Source organism: Platalea leucorodia (assembly GCF_965183815.1).
Source record: "Platalea leucorodia genome assembly, chromosome: 4".
Lineage (NCBI taxonomy): Eukaryota > Metazoa > Chordata > Aves > Pelecaniformes > Threskiornithidae > Platalea > Platalea leucorodia.
The window spans coordinates 83,284,374-83,298,623 of NC_138826.1; the positions used below are offsets into that span (position 1 = coordinate 83,284,374).

General features: G+C 38.3%; 1 protein-coding gene across 1 annotated transcript in view; it reads right to left on the reverse strand.

Annotated features, from left to right (window-relative positions):
- The window catches only part of ACSS3 (acyl-CoA synthetase short chain family member 3), a gene marked incomplete at its 5' end in the record, with an annotated part of 91,906 nt that overhangs the window by 74,118 nt on the left and 3,538 nt on the right, over positions 1 to 14,250 (reverse strand). The window contains one exon of the mRNA XM_082308956.1: positions 9,994 to 10,138. Within this exon, the coding sequence (XP_082165082.1) occupies positions 9,994 to 10,138 (145 nt within the window). The remainder of the gene's footprint in view (positions 1 to 9,993; positions 10,139 to 14,250) is intronic.

Here is a 14,250-nt window from a genome sequence, read left to right on the forward strand (position 1 = left end):
TTTTTAGCTTTTAATAATGCATGTAAACAGGGCATTTCATAACACAAATTCTGTCCTAACCAGCTAAGTCTGAGACACAAATCAATATCTAGTAATATTTTCTCTACTACAGCATTGTAAACTTATCAGAACCCGAGACAAGAAATCTTATCCCCTGAACCAAATGTAAATACAATTTCAGAGAAATACATTTAGACTTAAGACATCATTTTTCCTCTCACTTTCAGATTTTCAATTTTTGGTGTGAAGAAGCCTGAAGACAGACTGTGCATGACAGCAAAGCACTGGAACTCAAGAAACATGACATATCAGCAGCAATGTAGCCATCTGTATCACCATGAGAAAAAAAATTTATTACCTCGACAGTGTATAGTATTCTGCCACAAAACTAGTATTGAATATTTCATTAGCACACCAGGACGGACAATTTACCACATAGTTCGTTCTGTTAGAATGGGCATGGGAACCTGTGACAAGCACTGTGCACTTGTCCCGACCTGCTTGTTGCAGCATGGAAATGTGGCATCTTCTGAAGGAAAAGGAAATTACTAATTCCCCAAGAGCAATTGAATGAACACAGCTGTCAGAGGTCTCTCGAATTCCTGAGGCTGACAGTTGTGTAACACTCAGCATCTAAACCTGTTCACTGCCTTTAAATTTTTCAATTAGACATCAGTGTGTAGAGGTGTATAAGTAATAGAGGCAAAACTGCATGTAACTGTACATAAAAGTAGAAACAAAGTAGACTAATAAGCTAATAGGAAACAGCATGGAAGTAGAACCATCCCAGGAGTTGTAAACTGGAATACTCCTTAAGCAAGGTTACACGCCAATCAGAGGTAATAAGAACAGTTTTGCTTGCAATAGTGTTGCATTAGTGATAAGACCAAAAGGTTAAATTCTCTAGGAAGTTCTTGGGATATCTGAAGACATATAAATCTAAGTTCAGAACAAAGGAGTTGCTCTGTCTTACAGGGGAACTCTTCTTACCTACAGCAGTAAAACTCTTCTTTAAGAGGTTGCCACTTACTAGAAAATACTACAATAAACCTAAGAAGTTTAAACATTCTAATTTCTTTCACTATCAGTGCGACATGAATCGACTTATATATGAATTGCTTGCATCTTACCTTTACAGCATTATTCCTTATTTATTCATTATATCATATAGATAAGGTTTCAAGTAAAATTTAGTCTCATGAAAGACTCTTTTCTTCAGGTACTATCAGACAGGAGAGAAAGGAAAAGGGAGACAAACTCCTTAGAGCAGCCAGGGGATGTTACCTATGGAGAACAGAAAATATCCAAGCTTCTGATGCAGTAAGTGACGTTTTCAGTGACCCAGCAAATAACGCAAGCAATGGGAGCAGTCTGGGCCAATAATACACATTGTGCAAGCAGGACAGGAGGAAAGGACCCTGTTTTTCAAGGATGAGATATTCAGAAGGATAGATGTTCTTTGAAATGTTTTACTTTCATTTATATTATTCATCATATTTGAGTTTTCTCTTTAAAGAGCTACCTTATTCCAGTTTAATATTTCAAATTCTAGTACCAGTTACTTTTCGAGATTTGTAGGCATTAGGCTCTTTCTTTTATGGTCATATTCAAGAAAACTTGGGACAAATACATCCAATCCTAGAAGCCTATCTGATACATGTACTGAAGAGGATAATATAGCATTACTCACTGCTTCTCTCTTCAGTGGGAACACATGTTCAGACTTTCAGCAACCTGAGACAGTAACATCCAGAAGCTCCAGATGCATCTGACCCGTGTTTGCATTAAATACACAGCTCATCCACAATCAAACTATGCGTATTTCTACACTTCTGCCTGAGGATTTAAGAAAATGGCAACATAGAAGCCCCAAGCATGCATGCTTGCGTCAGAAGATAACAGCATAGCTTCCATTTTTTTATAAACACTGCATAAATCCCTGCTGTTACTTTCAGCCACAAGAGAGAATGTTTATAAGGCAAAGTCATCACCATACCAAGCTGAAAACTCACACAAACTAAGGTATGTATATGATTTATTTGTAACAGACCTCTTATATTAAATGTTACTGAGTATCAAAAGAAAATATCTTTAATTCTAGACCTATTAATACCTATCAATACTCTACGAAACTGACACATGTTATCAAAACCCTACAGAAATCAACAAGGCCTGGAGATGTACACAACTAGAATTTATTGCCATACCACCGGCATTTACAGTCATTTCTAGATAGGATTGGTGAAAGTAATTGCAAGTAAGGATAACAACTCTACTTCCAAAGGTAAATTCCTTTTCTATACTTCCTACTGTGAAAACATTAAAATCTGCAAACTCATTGTAACACAGAACTAATATCACCTTATCTCAAAGAATTGAGAAAACTATTCCTTATCTTTGTTGCTTGTGAGACTCTCAAGCGGAGTGTTGACAAAAAGGCCAGAGGCAACGAAAAAAATATTTAATGAGTAATTTTATATTCAGTGTAAGTGTGGATAGTAGGCAATGAGTAGTTAAACAGAATGGACGAGTATTATTATTCATTATTATTATTTTACAGTTATTAATGATGATGAAAAAGGCAATGTTTGCCTGCTAAAGGAAAAAGGCATCATTTAAAGATCATAATCAGTAATTTTGTAATAGAAGACTCTCAGTGCCTGTATACAAGCTATATAACTTTGGCACCTGGCTGTAGGAGGGAGACAGTGAAGAGATCTGCATGTACTCAAGTCATTTTTATTGAAACCTATCATGGGTAAATTGTACTTAAAGCAGAATGTAGACATGCTGCAGACAGGAACCACATCTCTTCCATGCAAAACCAGGAATCACTTGCCTCCACTTAACCTCCCCACCCTAGAGGGTTGAATGTCACCGAAGACAATAAGCCAATACAATATATGGGTATCTATGGTTTTCCTTGTGCCCTTTCCCTCATCCTTCTGACAGCCAGGGAGCACTTGGACTACGTAACATATAATAAAACACTGTCTCTATCTGCACCTATTTGGAAGACTAGGGAACATCATACAGCAGGTTTACATTGCCCTTAAGATTGATGTGGAAACCTGAAACATTCAAGCAATCACTCTTTCTAAAAAGGAGGGGGAAGAGTGAGTAGTGACATTTCATTAAACTGTTAAAAGCCATGAAACCTTCCACTTTGTTACAGTGTGTTGTCATTTATGGTTTACATTAAGACAGCGTACTTTATCACTCAAGATTTTACAGTTGCTATTTTCCTACCAGCATGCTATTTCTCCGCTTTTCTTCAAGTTTAAGATTGCTCTATCACTTTAATATATTTGACACTTCAGTAATAAAATCACTTGAGACCAAGTGATATAATAAGAAACTCAAGTAGGCTTTCAGCTTTGAAGATCTGGGCTTAAATTACACTTCTATCAAATGCAAGCCCCCAGTGAGCATGGCTTTATTTTTACCCAGCCACCAAACAAATACTACACCTGTATTAGCAGTTCAGGTTTGGAGAAGTACTGCAGTTCTGAAGCAAATCACCTGGCTGTCCCCAGTAGTTACAAAAAGCAGTTTTGGTCCATGCCAAAAGAATTCTTCCTAGAAGATACTAAAACAGAAATTGCACTCCAAATGCTCAAAGGAGGAATTTCAAACCTTCCTGGGTTGAACAATGACTGGGTCTCACCAGTGTCAAGTCCTTCAATGCAAGCTAAACACAAAAGGTTTCTTCAAATACCGAGAGCTCCTGAAACATCCTGAAGTGCATCTCATGGTGTAAAAAGAGCCATGTCACATATGCATTCCTCTAAACCAGAGGCAGCAAGTCTCCTTATGCTCTTCAGCTTCTCCACTGTGTCATTTTTCCAAGACTACTAAAGAAAGTACTCCTTCCTGCTTTCCCCTGCCCCTTGATCAGCCTCTTCACTCTTCTATTACTCTTCTTAATTTTTGTTTTCTCCTTTTCCTACTGCTGCAAAAACTTCTCCAGCAGTCGCACCACGCTGTTGCTAATGTCAAGCCTGCTGCCAAGTGGGAGAGCACTGACAAGTGGTGCTGCATTCACTTCAAATAGACGAAGACCATCTTCTTGAAGAGGTGGCAAAACCATGCTTCAGAGGTGACACAGTGCATGCGCCCCTACCACAGAGATCTTGGAACAGATCTTCAGGGGAGGGGAGAGCACTCCACCAAGCCCACTGCTCATGAGGACATCCACTCCCTTGGTCCCAGGACCAACAGTCTGGGAGAAAAGTCCAGGGAAAAGCGTGCCTACACTGCTGCACACGTCTACGTGCCTGCAACCTCCAGAGGACCCCGGCAAAACAACGTGCAGGAGCATCCCCTTGGCCCACTCTCTGCCACGGCAGGCAATGGGAACTGTAAGCCAGTGGTCCAGATGCCCGCCTGAGTAAGTGTGCATACTCCTTTCCTGTACATGTATTGAGGGTGGGACTGTGTTTAGGAGGTTGCTGGTAGAATTAGGGCACTGGTCCCAGAGCTGTGGAAAGGTGGAGTAAGTCTCTGGATTGACTGTGGGAGCTGCTACACCTTGAGAGATGGTTCCCTGGGTGCCGTGAGCTGTGAGGGAAGCTCCGTGGAGCAACCAGCTCCATCAGAGACCAGTTGCCCTGTCCCAGCTCTGCCTGTGCGCCAGGCACAGTCCTGGCAACTGCATAAGCTGTGGACATGGCATGTCTTGATAACACAGCCCCCCTAGGCTTCTGCACAAAATCCCAGGTGCACTGTATCAAACGCAGTGTATAAAGGACCTACTCAGTGGTGGTAGTGGTGCTGGTACTCTCTTCCACAAATAACAAGAAAAAGTATAAATCAGGATGATTTCTATTTGTTTCTCATAGAGCCAGACAGCTGCTGGGATTGTGGTTAGTTGCAGTAATTTCTCCTTCCTGCTTTCAGATGTCAAGAAGTTCTTTGGATTGAGAGGAAGCTAAGGATTTTTGGGAAGGACCATTTTCATTCCTGGTTTGGGAGATCAGCTGTGGACTGTGTGTCTCCAAGGAGATAAGACTGGGATAAGAGGGGGATTCTGTAATACTTATCAGCTTGGCATGGATTTAATGTTTGATCAGAAGTGATGCCATGGCATTCACTCCACAGAAGAGATGGGTTCCAGACAACCATTTGCCTCAGAAGGAATTTCTGGTACTTGTGAATGATAGCCCATGTTCTGCACAACTCCTACAGCACCTATGTTCCCCTAAAAGGCCATTATTTGGACAACATCCATTCAGAGTGGGGAGAGAAATCAAGCAGCAGTGGGACAGATAAACGGTGAGCACGGCACTTCCTAAAGGAATCCACAAGTCAAGGAAGCAAAGATTTGTGGGATAGCTATGTTCAGATGGCTTTGAAGTGAGCTGTGGGACATTCGGTTCAAAGGATGAAACTAAACCTAGACCAAAGTAAAACTCACAAACTACATATAGTGGAAATGTCAGGAGCCTCAGCAGTTAATTCAGCATGGCTTTGCTTCACTCATCTGCCCAAGCTGCACCAAATTATACATTACTGTAGGCAAAGCTGACGTTGACGTGCTGCAGTATAACTATCTTCAGTCAGGGGAGATCAAGTTCCAGATGCTTCTTCAGTCTTTTACAGTGTCATTTGGAAGTCTTTTGTGTGGAATGTGAAAAACCCAAGACACCACTCTTTGTAAATTCCTGATTAGTCTCATCCTTTGAAGAATACTAATATTGATATTTTTGAAGAGCTACCCCAGTGACATCACAGTTAAATCTTTCTAGAACATGCACTGAAAAATGGCATTTGAGATTTAAATAAGATAAGGAAAACCAGAATTAAAGAAGTCTAATACATAGTTTTGTCAAGATAATGTTGCTTTACCAGACAAAGAGGATAAAAAGTTGAGTTGTCAGTCTCAGCAGGATTTTCTGTCTGTATTCTAGTTTTGACTCTAAAGCAACTCTGAGAAAAAATAGCTTGAAATGATAGTCTAAGCTTAGCCTTCTAGCTAAGAAGGAATTGGTCATTTTTCAAGGCAGAAGGCAAAGGAAGAAGATGGAACAAAGCATGAAGAATGAGAAAGACTACTAAAAACAAAACAATCTGGGTGATTCCTCAGTCATATACAGGAGATTTGAGCAGAGCAAGACAGATACACACATAAATCCAAACTGACAATGGCTAATACAGCTTATTTTGGAAGAAGATGCTTTTAGGGTGGGTAATTATGGAAAAAACCTTCCTACAGAAGAAATTAGATCCTAGCCCATTGTTGATAACCTGAAGCCCTTCTTTCTCATGCACATTTTTGTAACATTCAATGCTGTCAGAGGATTGGGGGAGCGTTGGTTTTACTAATCCCATCACGTTACTGCACTCAGAAATTATTTATTACAGCACTGAATTCAACATGTTAACTATGCATTGTTACTGAAAAGAATCACAGAGAGAAAGCATACTGCTTTTGTGTATCTGATCTGTCAAGCGTCAACAACTGCAAATAATATGACTCTCAAATTCCTAAGATTTCTTTTTAGCAAGTGAGGCTTTCTAGAGAATACATCCAATGACGTAAACAGAAGGGGTTCTTCACCTACCTAACCACCTTTGCCTTAACTTGAAAATGGTAGTATTTTCCAACACAATCAGAAAATTTGGTTTTAAATGAACAGAAGCCATTGCTCCTTATCTCTCCTGGGTATCTTTTTATTTCCCTACTACTACACAGAGTCAGTAATATTTCTAACTGAATTTGTGTCTCCCTTACCTTTTCCTGCCATCTCACTACTAGAATTAGAAAATCTTCCATGGCATACTCAAAACTTTCACCTACATCTCCATTTCACTGGCTTCAGTCCAACACTGTAATCCTCATTTAAAGGCCTATAACAGGCATCAGTAAAAAAAAAGTCAAATCAGTACATTCTGGAAGACTGTTATGTTTTAAATTTGCCAAATTCCTCCTCTCTACATTTGGAAGATTTCATCTGTAACAACAGATACAATTAACACACTTAAAATGCAACTGTATGCACTACATACAACTTCACTTTAACTAACTGTAATTCTCAAGACTTTCCAAGTGTGAAGACAGTATAGTTGCACAGAATATCAACACAAACTGATCTTGCCATTATTTACATCAATAAAGAATTGCTGAAATTGTCCTGCAATCCTTCTATTCCAGTTCTGCCAAAAAAAAAAAAAAGTTTCCCACAGGTTGGGCACTAAACATTCACAAGTTTGCAACATTTCTCTCAACTTCTAGATTAGTGGTGCTTAACTTCAAAATTGCAGCATCACTGTAGCTCTTAGATCTGAACAGCAGCACAACAAATAAAAAGCATAGGGATAATTTGAAAACAACAGGCTGCCCAAGTACATAGCTCAAGCTATCCCACCCTCCCTAAAGAGCCTTATCTCCAACCAAGCAGCTGTGTCATTTTTTTCATTCCTACCATGAGTTTGATCCTGGAACAAATGATCCAACCTGCATCTTCCCATCCTGTGACCCACAGTTATCCTACGTAACTTCTGGTGAATCCATCTATAAACTCCACTTTTATTAGCAAAAGCCAGTAAGAATTCCACCACTTCAAGTGCTGATCTCTTGTAGAGACATTTTGAACAGGCAGCCTCTCTAAAAAAGACATCTTCATTACACTATCAGCTTACTGGCCAGACAGGCCACTAAACATTCGTTCGACGTCGACAGTCCACACAACAGCCTGCACACAGATACACACTGTCAGGCTATTTTAAATTGGGAAAGGAACTCGGGAAAGAAGGCAAAATGCTTCTTTCCCCACCAGGAGGTTCACCAACTTTCGTCATATGTCTGATCTGCACTCAAACTGATCTATAATGAAATATGCAGAGGACTGAAAGTCTATTTCAAAACAACAGGATATAGTATTTTGGCTTACACTGAGCAGACTAAGAACACAGTGGCAAGCAGTGACTGAGGGCTGTGAGCCAAACGTCATCACCCACGCTCCACAGTGGTTTGGTAGGCCTTTTCTTAAAGTCTATTCTAGACTCTGCAAGATCTATGACACAAAATACACCAGCCCATGTCTTTCCCATTTTCAGCAAATCTCTTTGTGAACACCTTTGTTATCAGGTGTCCAATAGTTACCGGGTAAACCAAGCTAAATTTATTCCACAGAATGGACTAGACAGATTCAACAGACAAGATAATAATCTCAAATCCTGCCTTTCACCTATATTCCCTTTTGATTAAGAGCAGCAAACTGTGAAGAATTCAAAAACAGTATTTAGATAGGACTCAGCTACCAGCAAGATTATAATGAACTTCTGAATGAGTTCTGATACCCCTAGAGAACTTAAACCAGTTCTTCCATTCAGTTTGGTAATGCTGCTGTAAGAGGAAATGTGGAGGAAAGGATGTGTATGTCAACTAGCAAAACCTTCTCATTCTGCGCAAATCTGCCATATCCTAAAACATTTAATACACTTATAGAGAATGCAGATGTACAAACTTAGGAAACTTAATACCAACATCAAGCTTAAAAAGCAAAACAAAGGCTATTTTTCAAGTGCTTTTCAGAGGAAATTTCTACAGGGAGAGTCCACTTAAGACAATTTACATTAGAATGTTGTATTACTTCATTAAAATAAAACAAGTATGAATTTTCATATGTATATGTATGTATAAATTGATTTCATATATACATATCTATTTTGTGTATATATTGTGCATATATTTATATATGGCACATGACACATAAAATTGTATATATAAAATTATAATTTTATATATATATTATTTATATAAAATATATATCTACAAAAGAATAAATAAAATTAGATAAGAAGCTGAGCCCTCTTAAAGTCTCCTGATTTCTTAAAACAGTGCCGTTAGTTCTAGCTCCAGCATACTGTGTGGTAAATTCTAAGTTCTTTTTTTGGACTTGGTAAACCAACACAAAACTGGTGAGGAGTAAATGTTTTCTGTATTTTCCTTAAAAGGCAGAGTGCAGTACAAGTTTATCATTTTTTGTAGCTGTATGACTTCTCTTTTCCTGCAACAGTGAAAAACCCTCACAAACTGAATCACTGTATTGTGAACCTCGTTTCACATTTTACACCGTAGGTTCACATTACTCCAGACACTAGGTGCATATCTGAAGTAGACTGAGTGTGTTCCATTCACTGTAATGCATCTCACACATTGAAATACATTAAGGAAGAATATAAGTCTGACTCCAACATTTCTTTGCACTCAGTGTTAAGGGCAACTGCTACATATAACTAGAAGAAAAAAGCCAGCTAAACAGAGGAGCAGCATGAGGGCAAACCACCAGCTGATGGCTGTGAGCACGGAGAACCTTGAATGGGGCAGACTGCAAACACCCATGGTGGCAACAACCCACGGTCAGGTGCTGAGCAAATTTGAATGGGCTGATGCAGAACTGGGTATTCACGACCCCAGCTGGGGGTAAGCCACCTCAGCCGACAGGGAAGTTGAAATCCACAGACTTTCCAGACAGAAAACTTGTGTGGGGCCACCAGCACCCGCAGTACAGCCTACAGCAGGGCAGGTGATGCAGCTCTCTTTAGAACTCTTCCCTGTCAAATTTCATTTGTTTTTACACTCAGTTATGTGCAGCAATAGCCAAGGTACGCATCTTCATTTCTACTGGAACTGTATTTTTGTTCATCGTAGCAACTGTCAAGTGACTTGACTAATACTTTGCTTTACCTTTTAAATACAAAATAAGAACTCTTGGGGGGAGAAAGAAAAGAAATCCAATAGAGAAAAGTACAAAATTTAACCAACCAGGGAAAAAAATACTAAACTGCAGCAGAAAAAGAAGAATTAGAGGAAGATCAAAAGCTCTTAGCTGCAGTATAATTGGGTACAGGTATTGAAGCTTATAAATCAATACTGAGCACAGCAAAAGGAATACACTAGCAAGGTAGACCATTTCTCTCTCTCTAGTGTCTATCTACTGTGCAATATTTACTGCCTATTTTCTGTAACAAGGTTATTCTCAAACGTACCTGTTCAAGAAGTTCCTTATATGTTATTTTCTCTTTGGTATTTGTTACAGGACTGTCATAAATAATGGCAACTTGGTCTCCTCGTCCATTCTCAACATGACGATCTACAGCATTGTAACAGATATTCAGCTCTCCACCTACAAACCTAAAAAAGAAGTTGGAAGTATGTAACAGCGAGCCTTCCGAATTAATAAGACTATTGTTTTGCATTTCATTTTAAGGAATGAGAGCATTCAATTAAAATATAGCTCATGAAACATTATACTCAGTTCAGGAAGTAATTTTTTAGTCTATAACCATTTATACAAAAAGCTAAATAAGCTATTAGTGAAAATAGTGAAAGTACTGTACTTTAATTGACTTAACAATCTACTAAACTTGGTCTTGATTTAACTTACTTTGCATCAATCATTCTGATTTTCACAAGTAATTTTCACAGAAAAAGCATACATTCACATAGAATAATCTGACATTATGAAGATGTGTCATTACACTACTTTGTATTGGCATGCACACATATCTTTTTTAAGAAGAACAGGTTCAGGACTCAAAATATTCATCTCTTGGCAATAACAGTTAAGCATACAAGCATCTGTATCTAATGAAACTGACCCCAACAGTTATAAAATCTTATAAATTTGTCTAACATTCATAACGCATTTGACATTACCGTGTTTTACATCAGTGACTCAAAATCCCCTGTAAAGCAATGTGAGTCATAGCCTCTTCAACAGCCAGACATTTACAGAAAACTCTCATCTCCTAATTAAAGAAAAACACTTTCCAAACTCAGGTTTAATTTTTATTGTCATTTTACAAAGAAAAAGAAAATTCAAGTGCAGTATAATCCTCAAGTAAGAAAATATAGAATGCACCAGATACAAAAATGACTCTACTAACTGAGAGATGACACAGAATCTAAAAATTAAAGTCCACTCTAAATAATGTTCTTTGTGTTTGTTTTTCTATTGCCTGTATCTCTCTACAGCAAAAAGAAGAGCAACACACAGAAAAAACTCACTTGAGAGTTTCCAAAAAGTTCTACAGATACACTCACTGTGATAATGTGATATTGTTATAATGTAACTAGAAATAAAAACAGATGGCCTAAAGTAACCCACTACTAGTTAAAAGAGTATTTCCTTCTTCACCTCTCCTGTCTAGTAAAGAACTGCTCTAAATTAGGATATTTGATATATTATTCATATATTCATATGCACTGATGACATAGGATAGTCTTTATTGTCAAAGAATGGCAATTATTAAACCAAAAGCAGTTAGGATGCTTAGGGTGCAGCAATCTTTTATTGTGACTCCTTTACAATGCCATTAATAAAGAGAAAGTGGGGGACCAGGAAAGTAACAAAAACATTCTGTACTACAAATTCCTTCCCATAAAAGAACTGTATGAACAATAAAGGATTGGGAGCTGTTTCATGTAATACAGAGAAACTCTGTATTACTGTCATAAAAGTTGTGTAGGATTCAGGTCATCCATTGATTTTTATATCAAATCACTGTAGGATGACGTGAACAAGGGAACAAGAGAGCGCGGTACCTGGGCTACTATGCGTAACCACTTACAAACGGTCAAAACATCAGCAAGTACCAGAGCTTGGATTCTTCTAAAGATACATGGCAACACCAACACTGCCACATAAATTTTTAATCATCACTTGCGAACAACTATGTGAAAAAGATGTGACTGCAAGTTGAAACAAAACCGAAGACTATCTGGACAGTGTGATGAGAGCTTTGCTACCCTGTTCAGAAGAAGGGAGGCTCTTACGGGATCAGAGAAGTAGAGATGCCCCTACCATGACCACAACTGCAAGATTTTTGCTTCTCTACTGTCACCCAAGGACATGCTCAAACACTTCATTTCGACTGACAAATAAAAGCTGCCTGGCTTTGAAAAGCTGCCTTGTGCTGCTGCAAACTTCTGTTGATTCAGTGATTCCCAAGGAGATGAATACCCATGAGGAATTTTGATTTGCTTGAATAAGCTTTAGTTGGAAAGAAACAGCAGCATGAAACCAGGACCCAGTCTTGGAATAAGGATGTCAATGAGATGCTCCTATTTAAAACAGAGTTCTACAATGAAAAAGAAAATATTCCAATAGACTGCAGAAAGATTAGAGGTAGATCTGCAGGATGTTTGTAAGAGCTGCCAGTAAATCTTGCCATAATAACCAGGACTGTAAAATGCTAATCTGTTGCCAACCAGACAATTATCTCAATGCAGCTTACCAAATGAATCCAAGTCTGAAGAACTTTTTTTTAGGCTGTGTTCCTAATGCTGAGAAATTAATAATATTCAACAAACAGAGCAGAGGAAAAGTAAAACAAATAAAAAGAGTCAACAGTAACAACTCTAATACATAAAAGAAACTGGATTCAGTTCACCAGCAGTCTCTCTGAAGAGCTCACCTACTGTCCCCTGGTGCTATGGTGGAAAAAAAAAAATGACAGGGTTCTTCCTGTCAAAAATCACAGCAGAATTTAAAACTGGTTATAATATCAAAACAGCTTCCTTCACAGCAACATTTTAAACCAATATTCTGGCAATATCTACCTATCCTTTTGATAAGTCTTTTTTCCCCATACATCCATGAAAGCAGCAGCCTTTGATAATCCACATTATGCATAACTTAGATCTAATAAGGCATCTTTTTAATAATTTGAGAATGGTTACCCACATTAGTAACCCCTTGAGCCTCTTTAAAGCTGCCTACAGCCATCACCTAGGAATTACAGCCTCTTCGTGACTCAGTCACGAATCCTCTTCAAGGCTCAGCACCCCCCGTCTCACCCCGGCCCTGAGGTCTCGCAGAGTTTCTGTAGTTTCACAAACAGGAATCTCAAGCACATGCACTTACCTCTTTAACCATACTTTAAAATGACTACTCTGTTAACCTTTTAGGGGTAGGAGTAGAAGAGGGCACGAAAGCACTGATCTTCTGTTCATGTTATACTCTTGGCAAGTCAGTTAGTTAGGTCTTCCATAGCGGAACTCCTGTTACATACAACGTAACATCTACCATCTACGGCCTGGAATTTTTTTTTTTACTGCATTCAGTATTTGTTTGGATGTGACAACAACCTACTTGCTAGGAATGAAACAAGCATAGTAGTGAAGAAGGCAACACATAATTATGTCTTCATTCACTCCACTCACATATTCTGAAGTTATGCTTTAATTTCCAACACTATCTGCTATCTTAAGAATCAAAGTAGCTGTATTCAGAGACACTTTTTAGTCTTCATTCAATGGCTCAGAAGGCAAGATAATTAAGTATAAAAAAAGAAAGAAGGTAAAGGTTCTGAATAAAGCTGGCATATATGCAAAAGAAAAAATACATTAAAATTATTTTGCACCATAACTGTAAAAAAAGCATATTGCTAAAATCCTTTTATGGCACGCGGGGTACATATACTTCTCCAACACAGGTTCCCAGGAATCAACTGGATTTTTTTTTTCATTTTTTCTAGATGAAGTGAGAACAGAAGCTGAATAAGGTGTTAGACAAAACCACAACAATATTAGATATTTTGAAATGCTATTATGTTAATTGATCCAGCCACATTTTTTTAAGTGTGTAAGCAACATTTGAATAGCAATCTGTGCAACATTCCTAAAGTTCAAAGGTGATTTTATATTGCGCTTATGTCTTCAAATCTGAGAAAAAACATAACTTGTAAAATTGCCCTCTGACTGCTTGCGTTAGGAAAAACTGTTTCTATCATTCCTAAAGAAATACTTGCTTAACCTTTCTAACTGGGATTCCCCAAGATCCCAAAATAATCTGTTCAAGTGTTTCACTACCTTTAGCATTATAAAGATTTTTCTTTCTAACATCTAAAAATCTACACCTCTGTTGTTGCAATTTAAGACTTCTAGTTTTAAACTCTTCAAAGCCAACTCAGAGAACAGTTTTTCCTTCAGCTTTGTAGCCAAATTCTCTGTAGCCAAATTTTACGTGTTTTAAAACTTAGATCTCCTTCTTGGCTTCTACACCAAACAATTCCAATTCCTTCATCCTTTTCTTGGCCACTCATGCTTTTTTGCTCTTCTCATTATTTTTGATGTGGGTAAAACCAGATGATGTTTTGTGCCGTACCAGCCACTGATGCAGGTCAGAACAGTCAATAGTACCTGTGATTACTGCTTCAACAAAACAGCCAGGGGATGGTGACACTGATCACATATCTTTCAGAAATCATTTTGCAACCCACTGACATAACACCGATGTTTCC